This window comes from Notechis scutatus, chromosome 1 (assembly GCF_049901735.1).
Source record: "Notechis scutatus isolate UNSWTSFEM ecotype Mainland chromosome 1, rNotScu1.2, whole genome shotgun sequence".
NCBI classification, from domain to species: Eukaryota; Metazoa; Chordata; class Lepidosauria; order Squamata; family Elapidae; genus Notechis; species Notechis scutatus.
In genome coordinates, this window is record NC_142009.1 from 312,939,596 (window position 1) to 312,966,823 (window position 27,228).

The following is a 27,228-nucleotide window of genomic DNA, read 5'->3' on the forward strand; positions in this document are numbered from 1 at the left end:
CAAAACAATAGTTAAACATGGTATAGAAATAGCAATAGCACTTAGACTTATATACTGCTTTATAGTGCTTTCACAGCCCGCTCTAAGCTGTTTACAGAGTCAGCATATTGTCCCCAACAATTTGGGTCCTCATTTTACCCACCTCGGAAGGATGGAAGGCTGAGTCAACCTTGAGTCTGGTGAGATTTGAACTACCAAATTGTAAGCAGAACTAAAGTTTCAAACAGTGTTTTGTGTCCTTTATGGTGTGAAGATGATAGCAGCCAAGGAGAGCAAGCCTGAATCCCTTTGATCATAACTGTCATGCCCCTGGTGGAGACTGACTCTGGGGAAGAGGAGGAACAGCTAACAGAGAGTGGAAGTGTGGCTCCAGAGGTGGTGGAGGAGGCTGGGGAAGGGCAGAGGCCGGCTGAGCAATCAGAGGAGGACCCAGGCCCATCCCCTATCCATCCTAGGGCATGCAGGGAGGAGAGCATCAGGGTAAAATGTGTGAGATTTGCATAAGAGTTTGGACCTGCGTGCTAACAGACGCTGGAGACAAATTAGTGTTTTATTCCTAAAGGTTTATCTTGGTTGGTGTTCTTCCAATGGACTGTACCTGGTTATCTTCCTGAAGTTGGCAATTATCTATCCTGGTCTGTTGAGGAACTTTATTCAGTGTGGTTTGTTTTTGGTTTTTGCTTCGCTATCGGCTCTTTGAATGTGAACTGTGTTTCTTGCCTTTGAAGTGTTATTTTGAAAATAGTTAACTCCTCCACTGTGAACAATTAAACAGTGAAGCCAAGTTGAAGGCATTAAAGGACTTTTAGTTACGTTTTGGTTTTTGTTATATTTCTGAGATATTCTGGGTCATCACAATAACATTCGGGGCTTAATCATATCCTACATCATTCTAACCATGGAAGAATTGCTGTAATGGCTTAACAGTGTCCCACAACTTCTTTTTCAATTCCATGGGCTCTTGATATTGGCTTTGTTTTACCCATACACAGTGATGAGCTAGCTTCAAGTTGTCTTTAGTTGTTCCACTTTGCCATTGTTTTCTCTCTTCATCCAATATAGATTTGACCACTGACATGATTTATGATGCTTCTTCAAACAAGCAGTTAATGACACATATGGATTGAGAGCTGCCATGCTACTCCAGGCACTTTAGGCTTCTGAGAATATGCATTACCCTCCATGATTGCTTTTGTTGGACTGCAGAGAGATGGGCACATAACTTCTGCTGAGGCAATTACTTGCATAACACCTGACTGGCACTTTGGAAATTTTGAAGACTGTTTCCAGTGTATTAAAAAGCAGAAACAGTAAACGTTAAATATGGTGGCACATATACCTTCAGTAATTGGTTACAGTTGAGCATATCGGAGAACTATTAACCTGACTCTGTGGTTTCTTCCCCAAATCCCAAAAACTTTAACCTTAAATTGTCTACTATTGACCTCACCCCTTTCCTAAGAGGTCTGTAGGGGGCGTGCATAGGCGCACCAACATACCTACCGTCCCTGTCTTATTGTTTCTTTTTGTTTTTCTTATCTGTAGCCATTTCATGTATTCATAACCATGTTTATACTTATTCCTATTATCTTGTAAGTGATTGGCAAATCAAATTAATTAATTAATTAATTAATTAACAATTTCTGATATGATCCAGGCAAAAAGCGGGGGAAAGGAAGAATAAAGGTTATCTCCTGAAGGTTAACTAACTAAAAGACAAGAGCAAGGTTTCCTTCTTAAGGGAATTCTGGGGATACTTTAATGACAATGGCTGCAACAAAGAGGTATTTTTCTCAAAGGAAAGCAAAATGGAGGAAGTTAATGAAGCAGTCAGGATGTTGACAGAAGAGCCTAAGAGCTTATTACATTACAGTACAAGGATTAATTGGTTGAACTACTTTCTCACAGAAGGGAAAACTTTTGTGTAACTGAAGATAAAGCAAACTAATTTCAAGGATGGCAGTGCAGGAGGAATGCCTAGGAGGCCTTGCTGGATTTCTTTAAGGATAGGCTCAGGTCAAGTTAGAGATGAGGGGCAGGGTGTACTCTCATTATCTGTGCTAAAACAATTTCACTACTGAAAGGCCCTCTGCGTGGGAGATGGGTGGTTTAAAAATGTGATAGACAGACAGACAGACAGACAGACAAGATTAATTCAATATATGATGTGGGGCACAGAAGTCTTCAAATGACAAGCATTACTCAATGTGCCAGAGTTTTTGCATCTTTAAAAGCCAAGGAAATAATAATCTGACCATTTTTCCTTACACAGAGGCACAGATATTTTCTGACTTGCTTGAGGAATCAACATCAGAGCAAGAGATAAAGGATTATCCCATTTAAACTGGAGCAGCCACCTTGGCTACTATTATGGCTATCTTTTTAGTTGACAGCTCCCTTTTTGTTGAGTTTTCTGTATTTTAGAAACACAGTGCCCATCCTTTTGGGTACCAGGAACTGGTTCCATGGTGGGGGAGGGAAATCCACAGACTGGAAAGGGGAAAGATTTTGTGCGCTACTTAAGAAAGTTGTTACCTCCACATGTGTGCCCATACACAGCCACTTTGCTTTGGCTGTGACTTCATGCCCACCTGCTTTTCTTCACTTGTGATCCCAGCTAAAATATCTGTGCATACACATGTGCAGGTGACTAGGGAATGCTTTCACAGTGGTCCAGGAGATCTGGCTGCTTTAACACTTTGAGGAGAACTGCTTTGTTAATACCACTGTACGTTGCTCAAAGCTCCTTTTAAATGTCTATGGAGATTCTCAGTCATCCAGGTCATGGTTATTCCGAAGATGCCTTTTCAAGATGCAACTGGACTTTCTGGTTTTTCTTTGAAGATGTTTTGCTTCTCATCCAAGAAGTTTCTTCAGCTCTGACTGGATCCTTCCATTCCCCACCATCCAGTCAGAACTGAAAAGCTTCTTGGATGAGAAGCAAAATGTTTTCAAAGAAAAACCAGAAAGTCCAATTGCCTCTTGAAAAAGCATCTTTGAGACTGTTTTTAAATGCTTTGCACAGTTCAAGGTTCTTTTCTTCTTTCATGAGACTTTTTAGATAGGGAACTAGATTGAAGAGGTATATCAGCATTTAGAAAGCATATTAACACATAGACATGGATCAATCATCCTGCTTCGTTATAAGTTGTTTGACTCTGGGTGAATGTATTTTTTAAAAATCCACAATTGAGTGGATTGGCTGATCACAGTAAACAAAAAAAAAATTATTTACAAACTACCATGTTTGAGTTCTCATGACATGCTAAGTGAAAACCAAACAAACCACATTACAGCTTAGTACAACTTAGAAATCCAGTCTATATATAATGGTGATACCAATTTTCCATGCTATCTTTTAGGTTGGTATTAATAAATTGTATTGTATTATTTACTGGTTGACTTTACAATACATGTATCTGACTCCAATCTGAAGAGATTGAGTAGTATCAGAAAAGAAAAGAAAAAAACTCTTAAAATCAGAAATCTGATTTTATTGTATTAGTGTTAAAATATATTTCATTGTGGGTTACTCTTATAGTCCTATTTTTTGAAAGACAAAGAAATTAGCAAGGATATCTAGAGAAGGGGGGCATATAATGATTCTATTATGCAAATAAACAGGTATTGTATGCATTTTGTGCAATGACATCATGATATATATCACACCATTATGGTTTCTATCAGACACCTATAAAATTATTATTATTTTTTTAACAAAAGCAAGTAAAAGCATTTTAGCCACAAGTCACAAGTTTGGAACAATATGCAATGAAATACTGCCATCTTTTGTATATTAGTTCAAAACTGATACAATTGATATTAACAGACCTTGGGCCTAGATCAGTGTTTGTCAGCCTCAACTTTATACATGCTGGCTGGGGAATTCTGGGAGTTGAAGTCCATATATCTTAAAGTTTGTGAGGTTGAGAAATATTGGCTAGACAAGTTGTACATAAAGTCTTGCAGCCTCAGTCAAACTGTTCACAATTCAATGAAGTCTGTAGCAGTCAAAAGACTGTATAGCCGCCACTACTACTCTGCAGGCAGTAATTATTTATCCAGGGTATCCAATGGTATTTCAGTCCCCACTGCAGCTGCTGCTTCCACCCTCCAAAGTTCCCCCTCATTTATTTTCAACACGAGGCTATTCTTTTTCCATACCAGACAACTCCAGGAAGTAATAATTTTGCAAAAGCTCCCATTCTTCTACCATGTGGTTCATTAAAACAGACTTTTCACATCTGAAGGAATGATGAATAGACTATTTGTGTCAGAGGATTTTAATAAGACAGTAAATTATCTTGGATTTATCTTGCTCCAGTTGCTTGCTTAGAGTAACCGAGTGACCTACAATACATTTTACTCAAGATATTGGATTAGAAACTGTGCATTTCCTTTTTAAAAGTACTATATATGCAAGGTGATTTTTTTCCCAAAGGTAAATAACTATTGATCATCCACATCTGAGAAAGGCAATGGAACAGTTCAGAGGTGGTACTCAGCAGATTCTGACCAGTTCTGGAGAACCGGTAGTAGAAATTTTGAGTAGTTTGGAGAGCGGCAAACACCACCTCTGACTGGCCCTGCCCCCATCTATTCTCTGCCTCCCGAGTTCCAGCTGCCCTGCACAGGAGAACGGAGCTGGAAAGCAGGTTGGTGGGGTGGGGAGGGAATGGGATTTTACAGTATCCTTCCCCTGCCATGCCCACCAAGCCACACCCACAGAACCAGTGGTAAAAAAAATTGAATCCCACCACTGGGACAGCTGTAGTTTTCCGTGAAAACTCCTAAAATCTCCAGTAACTTTTGTTAATGTCTAGAGTGATTATAGCCCATTGCATCCTAACTGCTTTCCCCATTTGGATGCACTCCAGATGCATAAATATCAATCCACAGAATTCTCAGCAGAGAATTGGGGGGGCTGAGGTTCATACATCTGAAGAGTTTGAAAATCCAAGATTAGACAATACTGAAATATTGGTGTAAGTCATATACCAATGCCCTTGTTTTCACTGCTAGAAACCATTCATTATTAGAAGTCTGCCATTCTTTAATTTTGCTTTGGGGGCTTTATTCTAATCTGCATATTTTATTTTTATTTATTTATTTAATGTATTAGCCACCCATCTTACCACAGGGAAATGGCCAATATGATCATGTTGTCACAATTTTTCATGTACATTTCCTTCCCTCCGTCTTTAATTTATCAATGTATTTAATTTAAAAATATTAAACTGCAGTTCAAAAGGGCATCATGACAGGTCACCTTCATTACTTTATTCTGCTGTGATTTAGTTTGGTAAGGGTTCGACACATCTGCCCAGCACCAACCTGGACAAGATTACTATAGAACACTGCTAACCCCAAGTTGATTTCTATTCTGCCAAATGCCACTGAAATCAGCAGGATTAATGTCAAAGTCTATACACCTGGGACTACAAAATGGATAGGTGTAAGGAGAATCAGTTGATGGACCGCAAGGCAACCAGTTTCTCATATTTTAATTTACCTGCCCACCACATCTGCTATATGCCCTTATGTTTAGTTTGTTGCCAACTTCCTTGCACAACCTCATTAACAAGAAACCTTTGGGTTAATTCTCAATTAAAATAAATCTCATATGTACATGTGTTTTTCATATCATGCACTATCAGATCTTTCTCACTGCTCATCCCACAATTTCCCCAATCCCCAGCATTGGTGCTGCAAGAATTAAAGCTCTAGAATCACATACCCTAGGCGATTGCACATGTTAGTAATTAGGCAAACTACACTGAATATGTAACTCAAGATCAATGGGATGCTTTTAAAGAGGGGATGGATATTACTCAGTACTCAAGAATTATTTGAAACTCCAAGAACACTAAATGAATGGTCACGGACACAGATTTTAAAGCAGATGTACAAAAAAAGGCAATCTGTGCATATATTTCATTAAAAATGAAATGCAACTATAATTTGAATGTATGGAATTTAGGTTCAGTTATTTCATCTGTCTATCTTTTCCAGTATTGTTCACTATAGCTAAAATGAACTATGAGACTTGCAGATGTTATATATAATAATCTTTGAATTAAGATGGTTCTTTGAAGACACTACTCCATCATCTACTCCTAAGATCTTTTAATATGTCAATGTTTGGAATTGAATATGGAACCTTTTGCCATAAATGAGAACCTTTCCTGACAAGAAAACAATTACTGATGTTATTATGGCATCTTTAGTTTAACACAAGGCCGGGAAAAACTGCTGTGACCCAACTTCTACCCTATTACTGGTATCTATTATATCAAGATTTACAAAGTATCTTTCAGAAACTGACTCAATGGAAATATTTATATTTCCAAGAACATGGTAATGCAACAAAATCACAAGTTAAACTGTGACAAATAATCTAATTTTTAGAAGATGCAGCCCTTTCTCTATAAATAAAGGACAAAGCAGCAATTTTCTAAGAGCGGTGGTGGCGCTGTGGTTAGAATGCAGTATTGCATGCTACTTCTGCTGACTGCCAGCTGCCAGCAGTTCAATAGTTCGAATCTCACTGGCTCAAGGTTGACTCAGCCTTCCAGTAAAAGGTCAGGAAAATGAGGGCCCATATTGTTGGGGGCAAGATGCTGACATACTTAACTGCTTAGAGAGAGCTCGAAAGCACTGTGAAGTGGTATATAAGTCTAAGTGCTATTGCTATTTCTTCTAGCTTATGTTTCAATATTTTCATGATCTCTTCTCTGATAGAAGGTATGAGAGTGTCCTGTTCAATTAAGCAGTACCTGCTTTTACAACTGATTTGTCCAAATGTCTGTTGAATCAGGTCCTATGCATGAGAATTAAATAGGTTAAGAAAGGGAATTGTGCTTTGGCAGATGGTGTGCAAATTGGATCAGCAGGCACGGAATGTAAATCCTGCACAGGCTTGTTCAATGGGAGTTCACACCCACCTCTTCCTTCTCTCCCAGATGCATACCTCATTCCCTTTCCTGGCACTCTCAGGCTTAGTATCCATAGGAACTGGAGGCCAGAACAAGTGTGATAGAGGGAAGATCATAATAATCATATAATTATACTTCCAATCTTTGTCACCAAATGTCTGAAGAGTTCTTCTTTCTGTCCATAGGTCTAATAGATGCTAAGCAAAATTAATTTGCTTTGAGGTAAAGTCATGTAAGCAGCAGCAGTAAGCTGCTGATAAATAGCATCATCCAGAGTCAACAATGGATGGTGAACTCAATATTGCATCATAAAACAATGTCTATCTTTAGTCTGTCTGCTGCCTATTACTAGCTTTGGCTGGTGTACACCAGTAACCATACATTGAGATTACAGTAGAATGATATATTTTGTTTTGAAGCTGCAATTGATGAAGAATGCAATTACTTGTTTGCTGAGAAGGGGATCGGTTACATTAGATGTTACTGCTAGTGTTAGAGCAACTGCATAAGTGGCCAATTAATTTCCAACCCAGGTTCATAGTTTTTCTTTGGGCCTGTAAGTATAAAACAACTTGCAGTAGTCTAAATTCCAGATTTTTTGTCCATTGCAGAACTGGGTGATCAAAAAGCTTATGAAAAGAGGTCTTATTGTATGTGCTGTGATTGGCAATGTTCTCTTATGGTTACTGATAGGGAACCTCTCTAGGATGTTACCTGCTGTCTGGAATACTCTTTCCCCTGAAATCCATGAGAACTTACTATACAGGTAGTCCTTGGCTTATGACCAATTGAGCCCAAAATTTCTGTTGCTAAGTAAGTCATTTGTTAAGTGAATTTTGCCCCATTTTACGACCTTACTTGCCACAATTAAGTGAATCACTGCAGTTGTTAAGTCAGTGACACAGTTGTTAAGTAAATCGGACTTTCCCATTGACTCTGCTTGTCCAAAGGTCACAACAGGTAATCACATGACTCCAGGACATTGCAACCGTCATAAATGTGAACCAGTCGCTAAGTGTTTGAATTTTGATCATGTGACCATGGGAATACTGCAATGGTTGTAAGTGTGGAATACTGTCATAAGTCATTTTTAAGTGCCATTGTAACTTTGAATGGTCACTAAACAAACTGTTATAAGTCAAGGACTATCCACCATGCCTTTATTGCAGACTTACCTTTCCACCCAGGCCTTCCTTGTGGGAATGCTATGGATGAATGTTCTTTCTTTTCTATTCATTTTTAAGTACTGCAATATTGTTGCCTTAATAATTTTTGATATTTGAAGGTCACTCTAAGTCATTACACCAGAAGCAGCGTAAAATAAAATGTTCCTTATTCACAACATAACTGTGCAAGTGGCACAGCATCAGAAATATTAATTTATTCCTTCATACACAGCAAGGAAGAGCAAGCAATTACAAATTGTAACCACTGTTGTCAGTTAGCAGAACAGGTTCCTCTTCCTCTCTGTATTATCCCAAGTATACACAAATGTGTTCCAGGTGAATTAAGAAGATACCTGGGTCATGCAAGGAGGAAGGAAGCCCTTTTTTTAGTCCTGTTGCACAAATGGATATCCATACCCATAATGTTAGGTGTAGCCTGGCTTACTTTACCCACAATGGCTCTTGGATTCTCATATATCAGTGAGGTTGTTGGCATCCACATTAGCTCTCTGTCTCCAGAAAGGACACACAAACATTTTCAGACTAAGGAGAAGCAGATTAAAACCACAATCTGTCTTTCCGATAATATTTATCTCAAATCAGTGTGGTTGCATAGTAGCCCAATCAAATGGAAAATGCTATGAGTCATCATGGAATTTATACACTATTTCTTCATCCTTGGCATTTATGACTTTATTTGTTTTTTAAGGAGGGTGTGGTGCCAGACACACCTGAACTGATTTCCCTTTCTAAAAACAAATATTAAACAGAGGTGCTACTGCACCACAGGAAATAACTTCAATAGCACTTAGTCTTGTATACCACTTCATAGTGCTCCTACAGCACTCTCTGAGCAGTTTACAAATGTCAGCATGTGGTCTTCATTTTACCAACCTCAGAAGAATGGAAGGCTGAGCCAAACTCGAGCCGGTCTGGATTAAACTCCTGGCAGTGGGCAGAATCAGCCTGCAGTACTGCATTCTAACCACTGCACCACGTTAGTAGTATTTATAATATGTATATATAATATGAACATGTGGGTTTGATGTTTGACTTTGACTTACAGAAGTTTTTATAGCAAGTCATAAAAACACAGGAAGCATAAAGTCTATGCATTTCCGTTCATGAAAACCAACCAGGAAAATCACTACCAACAGAATACTTACTTGATAAATTATACAGCTCTTTCACATTTTTTGCAATGAAGTAGGGATGTATTCATAACTAGGGCTAAAGATTTTCTTTGAACTGCACTTTCCTTCTCTTCCAAATGATAAGTGTGTATCAATAAGAAGACAGATAATGTCAAGATATATACCAAAAAACTTGATTTATTAAATCACTTGGATGAGGTTTGTGCTTATCCACTTTTCTAGCCAACCACAATTCCAGGAAGGTGACTAAGCAAGATGACAAACAATTGCTGTGTTACTCTTTCTTCATTGTTAGCATGTAGATACAGGCTTGTAACTTGCCTAATAGCCAAGAGCAACTAGAATTCCATGCAAGTGAGAAAGCAAGCTGTCTAAGATTTCATAGATTGCTTTATCCCTCCTTTGCAATTACAAGCATAAAAAATTAAATTCCTAACTTTTGAAGTAATAAAAAACAAGCTCAGAAGTGTAAATTTTTGTGGGTGTATTTATATATACTGGATTCACATATTGTGTTATCCATAGTTCATCAATCAATGCACAATTGGTTGGCTTAATACTATGTTATATAAGCCTCATGTCATATAAACCTCAAGTGGTTTTCATACCACTACACTGGCTTCACATAATATAGTAAATTGGAAAAAATGATTTGTCATGTTGACTGATTTAAATCATATTTCTGTCAATCTGTTCAAAATATCTTGTTTATCTAGTCATTTTAGCCCAGTGTATTGTACAAGTCCAGTTTCTGTTGGCAATTCAGAAACAGACAGAATTCAGTAAACCAAAGTTAATCACAGAATACAGATAACAAATATAATCATTATCTTACACTGATCACATACATTTTAGTTATGAAGCCAATTAATTTCAGTTAATTCACTAAATCATATTTAAGAAAACCATATTTAGACACCATGTACAAAGTTAGCCATGTCCTGTTATAATCTTGTCCATGTATTAAATCCATGATTTTGGCAGTAGTAATGAAAGTTTGATTAAAGGAGTACCCAACTAGCCTCTCATATTCTTAAAGTTAAAAGGGAATTGATTTACAATAGATCATTCATCTATATAACATAGTATTCTCTGCAATGTTTGCACAGGTTCCCCAAGTTTATGTTCAAGGGTCCTTTTTAGCCCCAGGTGACATTCTGCCTTTAGTATGTATACTGCTCCGCAGGTTACAATGCTTGCTTGTAATGTCATTCAGAAATAAAATTAAATAAACAATCATCCCATTTTCCAATCTGCTTTTTCATATTAAATGAGCACCTCCATTCAAGAAGTACAAAATAGATAAGTACTTGGGCTGAGGATTTCTGAACATCAGAAATTTTTCTTCACAAGAGCAAGAGTATGAAAGCAAAATTATTTCTATTAAGGCTGTGCAAAACCTTTGAAAAGAGCAATTTACAATTTTTATTGAGCCTATACAAAGATCCTCCTCCAAAGTTTAGGCATGTCCTGCAGAAGGTTCCCACTTGCCCCTGTTTGGATATATCAGAGGCACCACTTCCAATGGACCAGAATTGGTTCACTTGTTTTAGGTTTCACCAATTTACCATGTTTCAACATCATTCTTCTTCCAAAAGCAAATTATTTTTTTCAACTAGTGAAACAGAACAACCAATACATTCTAAACAAGAGGAAACAATTGATACTAATGCCATTAGATGAAGGTTCAGAGTGTAAATTCATACACTTACAATTTTGTGAAATTTATTCATAAAAAATGTATAACCCAGAATGTCTATGGAGATTCTGTCATCCAGGTCATGGTGGTCCCAAAGGTGCTTTTTTCAAGAGGCAACTGTTTCTTCGCTTGAAGACATTTCACTTTCCATCCAAGAAGCTTCTTCAGTTGAACTAAAAAAAAGCTTATTGGATCTTCAAGCAAACTTCTTGGTCTTCACACAAATAACAAAGACCAGTTGCCTTTTGAAAAGCACCTTTGGTATAACCCAGAATGTATTAAACTATGCTCGGTTGTATGTAATGATTTGGCTTCTATATAATGTATATAATTTTAAATGCCTGCATTTGCCCTATCCCTTAAAAAAATTAAGTACATCCCTCACCAATCCAAACTATAGTTTTTAATGTAGCAAAAGAATAAAAAATACATGATTGGAGAATATTCAATTACATGTAGTAATATATTAGCATTTCATTTCCATTCCAGATATATTAAATTTAATATTTAACCTGACTTTACCCACTGTTTTTGTAATGAAGCTCTTGGCATGCCTTCAGATACAAGTGGCTCTTAGCTTTGAATAAAATAATATCTATGCTCTGATCTCAAACCAAACAAACAGCAATATAGTTTAGCACAACATCAGTATTCAGATGACAACATTATTTCTTTGCTGGTAAAATCCAGCTGATTATGATCAGAAGCAAGACACCAAGTTAGATTAATCTTATTCATTTTACTTTATTTCAAGTCTATCCTGTGATCTGAAATAAACTTCTAATGAGGCTATGACCATAAACATTTGCCGCATAAAAAATTAAATAAATATATTTTGTGGCATTTAAACGAAGCCTACCTTGCAATGAATAATGTCGATCATCAATCTCTGTAGAAGTCTGTTCTTCAGATACCAATGAAGTTTTAAGAGGTTCCATGCTTTTATGGAGAAGTAATCACTGTACATTCATTTCAGTGGTCAAACTGGAAGACGGAAACCTAGAAGAGAAACCAACATTAATAGCAACCAACTTGACTAGATTTCTCTTGTAAAACTAATGCTTTCTGTAAAAGCCGCTAGCCTTTTTTTTTTTTTTTTTAAAGGCAATTTACCTACTTCTGTTTGCTATGAACAATGTTTGCTTACATTATCTGGAACTGGAACTACTCCTTTCTGAATCATAAATCTATCAGTTAGCTTTCTAGGTTGTACTCCTATTGGCTCACCTCCATTTCTGCAAAGGTCATTGCCAAAAACAAAAGATACATTTCTTGAAAAATCAAAAAAAAATGTGAAGCATAGATCGGAAAGGGGGAAGATAAATTAGAAAGTCAAACTGACAGCTTCCTGAGATACTTTCAGTTATTGTGTCCAAGAGAGAAGTTTCTTTCATTTCACCCTTAATAAATCTTTTGCAAGATGGGAACCTTTTCTTGCTCAGCAATTATTACAGCAGGTTAGATACAAAAGTAGCTGAACCAACAAAAGATTAAAAGGTAGCTGTGAAAGTAAGTTGCCTGACACAAGATTCTTGTCCTATCTGTATCTTAGCTACCACAGTGTATCCATGCAAATTCCTTTTGCAACAGATTTCATGTTTCAGCCCTGAACTTGGTAACTTGCCTAACTTTTGAATGCTAACACTTTTTAATCAAAAAACCCATATTGAGCTGCTACAGACAATGAAAACTCATCTTAATGAAAGAAAGTTCATGGACTTGATTGCAATAGATCTGTGCTATCAGCTAGTGAAAGATCTAAAAAAGAAACAAACTGTATCTAAAAGTCTAAATAAGAAACAAACAAAAAAACTGGGAGCAAGTATAGGAGCCAAACAAATCTGCCCTTCACTCAACCACAAAAATGGCAGTAAATTTAATTTTTTTTCTACTGAGGTATAGTAGATATCTAGTCCATACAATTTTGTCATTCTCTACTGTTTTGGATCAAAATTCCTTAGTCCTGAGAAAAACACCTCTTCACTTCTATTTGTTTAAAACTTTAAAAACAAATCTCTCTAACACAGACAATCAACATTTAACCGATGGAATCCTTACTTTGTGATCTAATGGAAAAACAGAAAGGCAAGATGAATACATGGAGGGGAGATCTGTCAGCAGTAATTTGGTGCAACAGAAGTGAAGACTCTGGGATTCAATTCACTCATATTAGTAAGCCAGAATCGGGGTTTGTTTGGTTTATGGCTTAAAAGTGTTATGCAAAGTCAGTCAATTATGGTTTATTTTTGTTCTATGAAAAGACAAAACTTAATACAGTGTGCGAACTTAACCTAAATCTAATCTACACTTTGTTCTAAAACTAAACATTGGGGGGAACTGATAAATCTGGTGAAAAAACTGTTCATAATGGTTTCTTTGTGATAGAATGGAAAGTCTCCATAAGGAAACAACTTGTAACTCAATAATCTGGGATTGTGCCCCTTTGAAGAAGCAGAACATGGAAATTTGTTTGTTGGCTGGATTGGATTGGATTGGATTGGATTCAACAGGAGAGCAGTTCTCCATCCTCTACATTACATTGTTTTACCTTATGTTTGTTTAAATGTTATTGAAATACAGTAATTTCCACACAGGCCTGTTCCATTTAATTCTCCAGAGAGTATTTATTTATGATCTTGCCGTGAATTCTGAATCACTTTGTTTCCTTATATGGCCAGAGTTTTCTATATAAGCAAATGAATACTTCCAGCAATACACTGTTAATTTATAACATAGGTCAGATGAGAGAAAACTTAAGAACGGTACAGGCTTTGTGTAACTAGCTTTCAGTTTTCATTTTAAGTGCTGAACAGAAACATTGATTTTTTAACATCCTGGAGGAATCAGGAACATAAAATTCCTGCAATCACTTCTCGGGTACAAACAGATTTTCTTATTCCATTACCACTCCTAAAACTTATCTATGTATGCAGGATAAACAATTTTTTTTGTTTTTCTGGACTGTACTACATCATTATGTCCCTGGAGAAGGGAGGACCGAACGTCTGAATGCTGAACCACTCACATACGAAAGAGATGATTATAAAACCCACAATGATAGTCTACATGCAAGAGTTATTTTAATGAAAATACATTTAAACCCTTCATTGTATATTAGCTTTATATTAGTAGAGTTCAGGGAAAACAGCAGCACCATGTGATTCTGATAGTTGTATGTTGGAGTTTAATGGACACTAAAACAAAATCACATGGTAAAGCTAACTCCCCCTCCTAACAGTGTATACAAGGGTTTAATAATATGTGCTTAAATCTGAAACATGCCTGTAAAAATTAAGATATTGAATATTTATTTATATTCAAATTAAACAATTTATATGGCAACCCATCTTAAGCAACTCTGAGCAAATTAAACAAGCATAAAACCTGTAAGTTAAAAAGAAATCAGTGCTTACTCACGCAACAAAATTATAATATGGACGAACTTATGCAGAACCAATATTGTGTGAGCCACTGTGTTCTGGACCAGTTGCAACTTTTGTGTGGTCTCCAAGGGCAGCTCCACTTTGCAATAATACAGCTAAGAGGTGACTAAGGCATGAATGACTGTGAGGCTTCCCAGCCCTGGAAAACATGTAATTGGTGCACAAGACAAATCTGTGCAAAGGGCCCTTAGCCACCTGCTCATCAAACAAGAGCCATGAGTTCAGACGAACCTCCAAACACATCCAGAGTCAAAGGAGATAAACCACCAGATGTTGAAGGCCAAAACCCAAAAGCCACTTTATCCTGCTTTCTCTGCCTCCCTAAGATAGATGTCTTCCTTTACCCAACTGATGAGTGCTGATTTCATATCAACAAAAAGAGAACAGAATAAGCACTATATACATATTTGATTCAAAACAGTACCGTAACCATCATGTATCATTGTGCAAATGATACAGATTGCATCAGTTGTACAAACACTTCCTGATATCATTTGCTGTTATTGTTTCCTTCCCATGGTCACCATGTATTAACAGAAAATCCAAGAGTAGTTAAAATATAAATCAATAAGTGTGACTGAGGAGGACCAGCCCAATCAACTTAGTAAGCTTAATGGTTGAATGAAGATTTGAGTCTGGGTTTTGCCTACACTAGAATAAAATTAGAATAGAATAGAGCTGGAAGGGACCTTGGAGGTCTTCCAGTCCAGCCTCCTGCTCAAGCAGGAGATCCTATACCATTTCAGACAAGTGGCTGTCCAGTCTCTTCTTAAAAACCTCCAGTGATGAAGCACCCACGATGTCTGAAGGCAAGCTGTTCCACTGGTTAATGTTAGGAAGTTTCTCCTTAGTTCTAAGTTGCTTCTCTCCTTGATTAGTTTCCATCCATTGTTTCTTGTCCTGCCCTCCGGTGCTTTGGAAACTAATTTGACCTCCACTAGTCTGGAAGAAACATAGCAACCATGACCTGATTATCTATCTTGCATAAAGTATGCCTGCAAAGAAAAGAAAAGTAATTGCAGCACAGTTATTATAATCTGGGAAACTATTTGGTATTAGCCCAGTTTAAAACAAAGAACCTCTCTATTGATAAGAGAAAGCATGGGGTTCAGAGGGAGGCAAATATATTTCTGGAGTGGTAAGTTTGATGGGCAGCTTAACTGAGATTATTCCAGGGAAGGAAAAATCAGTTTAGGAATCAAACATCAAAAGAGCAAGATGTTGATTCCCAAAAGTGAGAAAGCCACATATTCTAGTATGTTTGGCTTGGAAGCCAGCCACCATTATATAAATAGACCCACAGCTGAAATCTCATAGAGGAAAAAGAAAAGGCCCAACTTAGTTTTGTCCTGAAAATAACACATTGAAAAATTTCCATAGCAGGAACTGGAAAATAGCAGCAACAATATTGTATTAATAGTTTGTCTGTTTGTTTATTTTTCTGTCCTTCCATTCCAAACTGCTTTAAGTGATATATAAGAAAAAATACAATATTTTAAAAACAATACTGCTAAAAACATTCCCCTACCCCACAACCAGGGCTGTTGAATCTTGGGGGCGGGGGAGAGAAATAGAAGATGTACATATCTTAAAAAAATATCCAGAGTGTAGTGTCTGGAATATGCACAGACACGGAGATTGGATTCTCTAGCTAAAATCACCATTGGCATGAAGACTGCAAGCTTTCTCTAAGCCAAGGCTGTAGCTCAGTGGCACACTACCTTGTTTGAGTGTCTAAATACTAGCAGAAATGGTTATCAATTCATTGAGACACTATTAATTTAGAGGAATCAGGGGGAGTTTGAATCCATTAATGTATTTTCTTCTCTCTTCCAATGAAGTGAAAAATTAAGTACAGGTAGCCCTCGACTGAACAACCACAACTGAGCCCAAAATTTCTGTTGCTAAGTGAGACCTTTGTTACATGAGTTTTGACCCATTTTATGATCTTTCTTGCCACACTTTTATAAAGCGAATCACTGCAGTTGTTAAATTAGTAGCACAGTTAAGTGAATCTGGCTTTCCCGTTGACTTTGCTCATCGGAAAGTCTCAACAAGTGATCACATGACCCAGGGACACTGCAACCATCATAGATATGAGTCAGTTGACAGACGTCTGACTTTTGATCACATGGTCATGGGGATGTTGCAATGGTTGTAAGTGTGAAAGATGGTCATAAGTCACTTTTTCAGTGCCTTTGTAACTTTGAACAGTCACTATGCATTCTGTTGTAAGTCAAGGATTACCTGCATTAATATTACAGGAAAAACAGAACAACACATTTTGGAAGATAATATATTGGCAAAACCTTCAAATCACCCAACATTTAAGGCAGAGCTTCTCTGACTGGATCAAACAAGTGTGTTTTCAAACTGTGTGATACCTTCTATGGAGGTTTATTGCACATCTACAGTATATACTACTAAAAGACATAACAATTTTATATGTTGTAACATATAACATGTATTTTATATATGTAACTTAACAATTTTATAAAATTGTATGTGAGGCTCAAGCCCAGAGACAACACAGCAAAATCCAATTGAGTTCAATCCTTTATTGGCTTACACCTATTGGACAGAGTCTTGCCAAACTAAAGCTGTAACCTACTAGATGTATCCTGAGAGATTCTCTAAAAAGTCCTTACAATGCACATTGTGGCAGGGTTCTTCTCTGCCTTTTGTAAAAGTCAAACCCAAAGCAGTACAGGGCATATGGTATGTGGTAGTGGCAGCTTGCTTTCTTGCCTTATTTATTTGGATACCAATAAACTGCTATAAAAAGCTACTTCTCACCCAGTTCTTAATGTATATGATTAATTCAGTCAAGGCAGAACAAGGGTTTCATTCTGTCTCCTATTAAAATTCTATGCAGAGCTTTGCTGAAATGCGTGTGCATTGGCCATGTCTGATGCTCTGGGATATACGATTAAATAAGTAATGAGTTTAAAATACCTTGTGGCCAAATCTAACGGAGATATTTCTGTGACACCTTAGGCCAGAATTAGTAGAGAGATTCCTAATGATATTTTTTTTAAATGCAGAGTATCTTGGGATCAACCCTCCTGGAGAAGTTCCTGGGGCCAGAATTGTTAGCGATGTTCCTGTGATACTTCAAATCAATTTTAATAAAGCCGGGAACTGATTGATTAGCTCAGGATGTCAAACATGAGAAGTCCAGAGGAATGTTTTGGAAGATTATGCTGAATGATAGACACCCCCCCCCACACACACACACACAAAACACGATCCACTGTAGTTGTGTGAACAGAGAAGAAAGAAAATGCAGATATGTCACTGGCCCCAGGATAGGCATAACACAGTTGGCTCCTACTTAACTCATATTTAATTTTTGCTCCTAAAATCAAGTGAAACAGGCTACCCTTGCTGAGCAACACAAGGGAGACTTAGATAGTTTTGGAAATGAAGATCCTGTGACGCTAATGCATAAAGAGGAATGAGGGAAGGAAGGAATTAAGGCATTTTTCCTGGAGGTGGTACCAACACACAGGAGACATAGAGTAACAGAGTGCACCCAACTCACTTTGCAACTGGAAGGTGTTTTTTTTAAAAAACAATAAGGCTATAAAATTCAGTTAAGCTTCCAAATGAATTCAGAAAACCGTATTTTAAAAAAGCCCAAATATATTAATTTTTAATACTGATTCATTTTTAAAAACAGGAAGAAAGCACATTCAGGGGAAATGTGAAAAATAGGATTCATTCAGGAGAACAGAGTGGAGAAACAGACAGGTCTTGTTATTAAAACAACAGTAAAAAAAATCCAATCAAGAAAAATCTGTTGGGGATGCACCATATAGCATAGATGACCTACTTCTTCTTTTTTTCCTTTGCATCCCTCCCCTGGGTACCAACATTTCTGCAGTAGAAATGCTGAAGCAAAAGTTCTTTGGGCTTATTTTGTTCAAAAAGATAGCAAGACAAGAACAAATGAGAGATTGGCAATTAAAGCACTGTTGATTTGGTAAGCAGATGAGAAACAAGGAAAAGCAGCCTTTAAAAAGAAAGAAAAGAAAAGAAAAGAAAAGAAAAGAAAAGAAAAGAAAAGAAAAGAAAAGAAAAGAAAGAAGGAAGGAAGGAAGGAAGGAAGGAAGGAAGGAAGGAAGGAAGGAAGGAAGGAAGGAAGGAAGAAAGAAAGAAAGAAAGAAAGAAAGAAAGAAAGAAAGAAAGAAAGAAAGACACACATTATCATTTTACTTAGAATGTTTCACACATATTGTTCACTTTGGCCCGGCTGTTTCATTAGAGGAATTCTATCTTGAGAAAATCACAAGGAATGTATTGAAAGTGTAACATGCATTTGCAACTATTTATTTTTTGTTTCCTTTCTGACTGCTGAAATGGGCCATTGAATTTGAAACTGTAATTCTTCTCTTACATCCAGTAAGTCCCCCAAGGATCTTATGGGCAGAGGAAGGAAGACATGGGAATCTTTAATAAATCCATTGTCACAGACTGATAATTTTCTGCTAAAGGTGGAGACTCTCAGTATGATGAATGGACCAGTGAGAATTTAAATGCTTCGTTCTTTATAAGCTATTCTGTAGTAAAAACATGGCTTTTACAACCAATTTAAATTTTTCTGGTGATGCAGTTCAAGGATGAGTTCAAAAGAGAATAACATCACATGTCATCATTTGCCACCCCCAAGTTCAAATACTGAAAGAGAACAAATGATAAACCTGACAAGATTCATCAGGCTAGAAAATTCAAAACTCTGCTTTTTAAATCGTAAGTTATCTATGCTCTTTGGTTTGTAGAAAAAAGTACATTTGTGAAATAATACCAGGAAATATTGGGTCAATTATAAAAGTCTGAAAATCTGCATTCTAGGAGAAGGAATGTAGTTCAGAGAAACAGTGCATGTATGGAAGGTCCATTTCCTAATCCTTGGCACCTCCGGACAGATTGGGATGGACTCTAATCTGGAATCACAAAGGATAGGTATACCTGGTGTCATCCAGAGGTGGTATTCAGCAGGTTCTGACCAGTTCTGGAGAATCGGTAGTGGAAATTTTGAGTAGTTCAGAGAACCGGTAAATACCACCTCTGACTGCCACCCCCACCCACCCATCTATTCTCTGCCTCCCGAGTCCCAGCTGATCGGCTAGGGCTTCTTTTGTTTCCCTGCACAGGAGAAGAGAGCTGGAAAGCAGGTAAGTGGAGTGGGGTGGGAATGGAGATTTTACAGTATCCTTCCCCTGCCACGCCCACCAAGCCACGCCCCACCAAGCCACACCCACAGAACTGGTAGTAAAAAAAAAATTAAATCCCACCACTAGTGCCATCCAGTTTTATTGGACTGCAGTCCCTATCATCCCAATCAATACAACTGTCAGCCATGCTGACTGAAAGTGATGGAAGAGAGAGCGAGAGTATACAAACAATACATCAGATCTGATTCTACAAAGATGCTTCTGTAAAGGAGTAAGTGGGTGGCTTTGGGGAATGAAGGAAAGAGATACTGCTTAGGAAACAATCATACAAGAGAGAGGGGGGCCACAAGGATTTAATGATAAAGAAACTTAGGAAGGGTCTGTCCTAATTGATCGGACAGGTAAATGTGGTAGTGGGAAGTTTGTATCTTCAGTCTTACAAAATTGATGTCAGCCCTCCTGAGTAAATCAGACAGGTAAGAAATATCTAGATGCACTAAATCTACTTTATTGTAAGGTTACATTAAGAGTATCTTGTAAGTTTAAAGATGCAAACTTCCCAGCTGGAAAGGATGGATCCTTCCTAAGTTTCTTTCTGTGATTGTTGTCACTGAGGGCCCTCTCTTATCTGTTTCCTAGACAGCATCTTTTTCTTTGGCCTCCAAGGTCATCTAGCCATTCCCATACAGCTTTAGAGTATCAGTGGATCATCTTTGTACCAGTCTGGAACTCTTTAAAACAGCTGCATCCTTTCCAAAGGATCATGCAGCATTGTGGCAATTGCAATGAGATTGCCATGCAATATGTGTCTGATTTAGAAGAGTTTTAGAAAGGTGTTGTTTGGACTCTTGAACTTCTGAAGCAGATTTTCTAAATTATCACACAGCCCTTAATAGTGGCTAGCTGAACCAATAGACTGTCTCAGATATGGTCAACCAAACCCACATGTGAAAAGTTCAAATTAGAATTAATTGTTTGTTTTTAAAAATTAGTTTTTCATAAGTTCATTTTCTACAATGGCACAGCTAATGAAAAAAAATTCAATTGTTAGATAAGATTTCTTGCCCTCTGAAGAATTTCATTGTTTTTCCCCCCTCTGGCATTACTGCCATCATTGCTAAGTATGAATCCTGATGATAAATGGCATGAACAACTAATCCCATAACCCACTTGAATATTTTCAATAAGCTGAATTGCAGAAAACAACGGCTTAAGCTTTTCATGACAGGGAAATAAAATGCTATTTGCTACAAAATTATATTTAATCCCTTCCAAAGTTTGTGATCACTTTAACCACAGTTTAGTATTTGGTTTACTGTACAGTTGCTTGGGACAGTCACAGTTTCATATACTATTCAAACTGAGTGGACTGGTAAGATATAGAAGTGGGAGTGAGTGCAAATAGATTTTTCTACAAGTGCAGCCCATCTGGATGTCCTATATAATACATGCACAATATGTCCTATATAATACATGCACAATATGTCCTATATAATACATGCACAATATGTCCTATATAATACATGTAAAATAGAATGCATACAAAATTTCCATACAAGATTTCTCAAGATAAATATAGAATGGATAAAAATAAGCTGTTCTTTATCCTAGGTAGATCAGTCTATATCATGTTACCATGTTTGCTTATTAGGCTTTTAATAAACAGTGCCAGTTACTCAACTCCCCAAAGATGGCTGGAATATCAAGTGAAGAGAAAATCAAAACAGAAATTTAACTGCTGGGCTGCTTGATCATACTTAGCTTCAACCACAAAAAAGCATGCTGCACAAATGCATGAAGGTTTACAAAGTTTGATTATATACAGTTTTATTGTGATTAAAAGCTTAACAGTGTACAATTGACAGTCTCTTTTCATCTTCTACCTTTAACTGCACATCAATATGAAGGTTTTCCCTATCACATAATTGCTATGCCCAAAACAGTTCCTCTACTAAATTTCTGTACGGCAGGTTGCTCTTAAAGACACAGAAGCAGGGAATGTAAAAATGCAGACTTTGGCATTTAAGTGTTACTCTCATAATTCAAACTGGAAGGGAGAATTTAGGATTTGCCTCAAAAAAAGTTAATCATCTTTACACATACTCTATTCTCCTCCAACTCCCCAAGTTTACTTCTTTAGTTCAGCAGAAGTCTAGGTAAGCAGCCCTGTTCCAACATTCACCATTCACGCCTAAAGTGCAAGAGTAAAAGGAGGTATATGTCAATTCAAGTAACTTTGTCAACTTTATGAATAAAAAATCTGAGCAGGTCAGGCAAGGGCAGGTGAGGATGAACATTAGCAAACTTTGTCCCTTTCAACTTTGAAAGACAAGGAGCAGCTAATGAAAAAAAAAGCATTTTAAGATCATCAGCTCATCTTTTTCCAACTGCTTCTTGAATAGTTGCACTATAGTTGCACTATACCTGGTGTGTCAAACTCACATCATCATGGCAATGTCATGTGACATGTCAGGACTTTTCCCCCCTTTGCTAAACCAGGGGCGGGCTTGGCCAGCACGTAACACAAAACGTGCAGGCCATGAGTTTGACAGCCCTGCACCATACTGGTATTTGAAAATCCTTTCAGAATCCAATCCATTAATACTGTATAGCTTTCCAGATTATGGTTCCCAAGTCGGAAATGAGCTGTAGGGTTTGGGAGTATCATTTTCTTTCTGAGGTTTCTCGTTCACCTGTAAGTCTCACCTATTTTTATGGTTTCATGTTACATATATAGTCAAGTCAAATTCTGGAGAAAGTCAATAGTATTCCCTCTACCATTCACAACCTACAATTATAAGTTCTGGCTTGAGGGCAACCCAAGTTAGCTCTAACTGTCATTAGTCCCAATGTAGACTTGATGTAAGCAACAGATACAGGAGAATATGAAAAAGGAGGAATATTTTAGTTCCTCAAAATAATGAGAAGGAGGTGATGCAAGAAATGATGATGCCACCTATTCACAAGGACTTTCAACCCTAAATTGTTATACTTCACAACAACCTTCTCTGAATAGTAGCTTTCAGGTGCTTTGGGTTTAGCATTCCCATCCATATCAGTTCCATCTCACATGGCCTTATAGTATAATTAGTTGTTTCATCTCACATTTTAGCAACATCTCAAGCAGGATGAGAATGCTTCACAGTATTAATAGAATAGAATAAGGCCCATTGATTTCAAGAGATTTACTCGAAGTATGACTAAGTACAAGATCCCATCTACTTTCTTCAGTATTTCTTACCACAGCTCCAAATGGTGGGACAGGATTCCTATTTATGAGAGAGGGAAGAGTAAGGTTGAAAGAGAAAAGCATTTATGGCACTCAGGGTGTACGTAAGATTTCAACTAGAAACAAACATGAATACATGTGGTTTCTCATGATCCATCCTTAACAATTGTTAACAAAAGTCTTACAAAATACTTTCAAGATTTCTACTGAGTCAGTTCTGGTATCTGATGTTTATGCTTGGAAAAATTAAAGGAAATTTTAAGAAAGACCGACAGAAGATAAGATAGTTTGAAACTAATACCAATGACATAATAGGAGTTAATTCAAAGAAGCAATTACTGACAGACAATTCTGGCAAAATGATAGCAGTGGGGTCATGTAGAGTTGGAAGCAATGAACAACAAAATTAATTACTGATTTGTTCTGTGTTATTATCATCATATAATTTTATTTTTGAAAGATACCTGGAAAGTTGTTGTGATTAATCTGATTTGTCATCACAGCTACAGTGAAATAGTATCTTGGTTCATAAGTACTCCCTCCACTCCATGTTACAGAAATTTCCATAAAGTATCTTCGCACTACCATATTTTTCTATTGCCTATATTTCATTCACAGAAAATTCCATCCTAATCGTTTGCATTACTTCCTCACAAAACACCATCTTAAATAAAGATCACCCATCCCATTCACTCAGAAGTTAGTTTCCTGAAATGTGTGATGAAAAGATTGCCTCTTAGAATTCATCTGCAATCCACTTTGTTCCCACTTTTGATCCCCAAAAGTATTTTTACATGTTAAACCATCTTTAGACATTTCTAATCTGCATCAATCTAATCAATGTCACATTTCTTAAATTCCACCTTGCAGCAAGTAATGACTTTATGTGCCTCTAAGTCAAACTTTCATCCTCTGCTTATTATTTTTTCCTATGAATATGCAATATTTATTACATGCAGCTGATGTTATCTGAATTTTGTAAACAGCCAAGAAACAGTATCTTGCCTTGAAATATGCAATAGAAATCTATTAATAAACATGAATAAAATTCACTTCTGTGCTTTCCTAAGATTTCTCTACTTTGATCATTTCAAAACAAAATAAATTTAAAATACTGTCTTCTCCTCCAACACTACCGCCACCACCTTGTAAAGGGGTAGAAACTTGGGCCACCATACTTCATAGCTGACTATCCCTAACTATGTTTTTATGGGGGGTTTCCCCAAAATGTCTTTGTTATTTTTTCGCTACCAGTCCAAAACTAAGCTGATTTCTTTTTTTAACTTAGAAGAACAGGACACAGCTCAGTAGAGTTGCCCCGTGTTCCGTTATCGGAGCAGAGAAGCGGGTTAAATAATAGGTTGGGGGGGGGGGGAGAAAGTGGAGTTGACACCTTCGAGAGAACAAAGGCGGCTACAGACAACAAAGGCCGCCAGGTAAAGCAACCAGCCAATAAAATGCAGGCGCGAGGAAATCGCCCAGCAAAGCGAAGGAGGGGCGGTCAGGAAGGGAGAGAAAGGGACTCAGCCTAAAAAAGGCGGGTCGCTCCTTGGACCCGATCCAGGGCATCCCAGGTCGCAGCCGGGCGGAGGAAGGGAAGGGAACGGAACGGAACTTTCCCGGAGAAAAAGACACGCCGCGGGAGGACTCGGTTTCTTCCTCCCCCTGTCAACTCGAGCAAATGGCCCGTTTCTTTTTCAACCTAATCTTTCCCGCCCAGACATGTTTGGCTCCGCTCTCGGGAGAGTTTACAGAGGCTCTTTTGGTGCCCTGGGCGCGCGCTCTCTCTCTCTCTCACACACACACACACAGAGGGAGAGAGAGAGGGAGAGGTGGGAAAAGACTGGATTCTTTCTCTCCACTTCCTCATTCAGGGATGCTTCAACAAACTAACTACGAATAACTCGACCAGCAACAATAATAAAACCAGCAACATCAACAACAAAATCCCCCTTTAGTTTAACGCTCGAGCGGTTCTTTTCTCCTTGCTCCAGAAACTTGGCGGGCGCGCAAGACCCTCCCCCGTTTCCCCAACTGCAAGCCCATCTACGCGGGAAGAGCATTCCGCAGCTGCAACGCTGCTCCCCCGCCTGAGAAGCCCCCCCCCCCGACGCTGCGGGCTGGCGTAGCTACGAATGGGCATCCCCGCGCGGGGCGGCGGCGGCGGCAGCTCTCTTTGATTGTCCCTAGAGAAAAACACGAAGAGAAAGACTCACTTTTCGACGCGCCCTGTTATCCTAGATCTGAGGGGGGGGCAGCCGCTCCAGATGAGCTCTGGAGGGGGGGTGATGGGCTGGAAGGGGAGGGAGCGACGAAAGACGGAGAGGGGAAAGGTCTCTGGGCGGCCCCGCTTGGATCCGTCTCTCTCCTCACAGGTTGGGGCTTTGCTCTTCGACGCCCTCGCCGTTCCCTCGGGAGCGCAAACTCCGCCCCAAACCCGCCGGGCCCGGTCAGATTTCTCCGGCTCCGGCCGTTATCGTGACCGTTTCGGATGTCGGAAACTGAGATTGCGGCTCCCCGCCTCGCCCTCTTTCTACTTGGCCGACGGCCCGCCAGGCCGCCCCCGGGAGAGGAGGAATAAGGAGGAGGAGGAGGTTCTGTTTGGCTCTCGTGAGTTCGTTTCCACCGCCCCCTTTGGCCAGGCAAACAAACAAACAGCACGTGGCTGGGAAAGGGAAGGTTGGCCAGGCAAAGGGCACCTGCTGTGGCCGGAGGAGAAGCGGCCCGTCGACTGCTCGGTTGTCGGGCAAAGGGAAACTGAGTTACTACTATTATGTAGTCGAGTTAAGCTCGGATCGGGAAGGAAGATGGCGCGAGCGCTGAACTTTCCTCAAGATAGGAACTAGTGACGGGACTAGCCGGGCTGAAGTTTAAACCGGGTCTTTCTGCTTCTCATCAAGTGGCAAACCCCGTAGGAGTAAATTTTTACAAACCAGAAAGTGTGATCGTGACAGGTGTAGAAATGAACTCGGGGTCGACCTACATCCTCAATTCACTTCGGAGAATTCGTTCTCTTAGGGTGCATACAGTCGAATAAGGTCTGTGGAGATGCTCAGTCATCCAGGTCATGGTTGTCCCAAAGGTGCTTTTTCAAGAGGTGACTGGACTTTCTGTTTTTTTTTTTCTTTGAAGATGTTTCGCTTCTCATCCAAGAAGCTTCTTCAGCTCTTCTTCAGAGGCTTCTTGGATGAGAAGCGAAACGTCTTCAAAAAAAACAACAACCCAGAAAGTCCAGTTGCCTCTTGAGAAAGTACCTTTGGGACAGTCAGATAAGGAAATTGAATATAAAATCACATGGATCTGCAAATCCGTATCTTTTTTTTTCTTGGAATCAATTCCGAAGCATCATCCAAGCTTTGCTAAGTGCTTTAAAAGCTGAGCAAATTTAACTCAGGTAAATTAACTCAGGTAAAATTGAGACAAATGAAATAGCTGCCAGAAGCAACTGCCAACAGGCTAGACCGATAAACTATTTCCATGAAATTAATCCAGAATTCCCACCTTTTTTGACTAAGAAAGTTTATTTTGAAATAAACTTGAAAGCCTGTACTGGGCATGCTCACAAAATGATTGCCTTGGGGTGTTGATCAGTAGTAAAATGGTACAGTCTGTAACGCTCCACCCATGTAAAAGCACTTTGACTCCAAAGTGCTGTTGATGTGATGATAGGGTTTGGAGTGTGTGTGTTTTACATTTAATAGAAGCTAGTGGTATGTTAGGGAAGCTGCAATCTAAATTAACTGCAATTAATCAATCCCAGAGCTAAGGGTGGTCTTGAATTTGACTTTTCCATTTTTGCTGTTTTCTGCTTCATTTCAGGCAATCCCTTCCAGTTCTGGTCTGTTGAGTATATGCTAAAATTGGGGTAAATTGGTTTTCTACACATTTCTTCCATTCAAGGGCTTGGCTCAGAAATATAAAGTCAGTATTTCCTTGAAGCTGAAAAGAAAAAAATAAAATGAATTTTGATCAATCAGAGACATTCTTAGGACTGTATAGTGACAGATTTCAAATTATGGTAGTTCTGTTATTTTCAATTGAATAATTGATTACTTTAAAATATTTATCTGCTCTTTTTACAATAATGACAATAAAAATGTAACATGTAAGCAATATATTAAGAGATCATTTTAAAAAAGCAACAAGCAAGGATAATTTAAATTAAGAATATACTTGCATTGCAGGCATGAATGTACCTATGATTATTTCCCATGATAATTATCAGTCTCTTTGTCCACCTGGTTGTATGTTTTCCTTTTTGTTTTAAGATTCAAGTAAAACCAGTGACTAGCAAGTTAGATGCCAAACTAAGCTTTGAACTCCTAAATGAAAGGCTGGTTGTAAAAAAAAAATTAAATCTTCTTTTCTTTTCAAATCTTCAAGTCGGTTGACTCTTGCAGACTGCCTGAATTAATCTCTGCCGTT

At 38.3% G+C, this 27,228-nt stretch overlaps 1 protein-coding gene across 11 annotated transcripts in view; it reads right to left on the bottom strand.

Annotated features, from left to right (window-relative positions):
* The window catches only part of SYNE2 (spectrin repeat containing nuclear envelope protein 2), a 238,090-nt gene extending 212,677 nt beyond the window's left edge, over positions 1 to 25,413 (bottom strand). For all 11 annotated transcript variants that reach the window (XM_087952300.1, XM_087952299.1, XM_087952298.1 and 8 more), the window contains exons 1-2: positions 25,020 to 25,413; positions 11,814 to 11,953 (exon numbers count right to left, since the gene is read on the bottom strand). In XM_087952300.1, the coding sequence (XP_087808426.1) occupies positions 11,814 to 11,892 (79 nt within the window). In that variant the 5' untranslated portion in view covers positions 11,893 to 11,953; positions 25,020 to 25,413. The remainder of the gene's footprint in view (positions 1 to 11,813; positions 11,954 to 25,019) is intronic.
* Between the last annotated feature and the right edge of the window lie 1,815 nt (positions 25,414 to 27,228).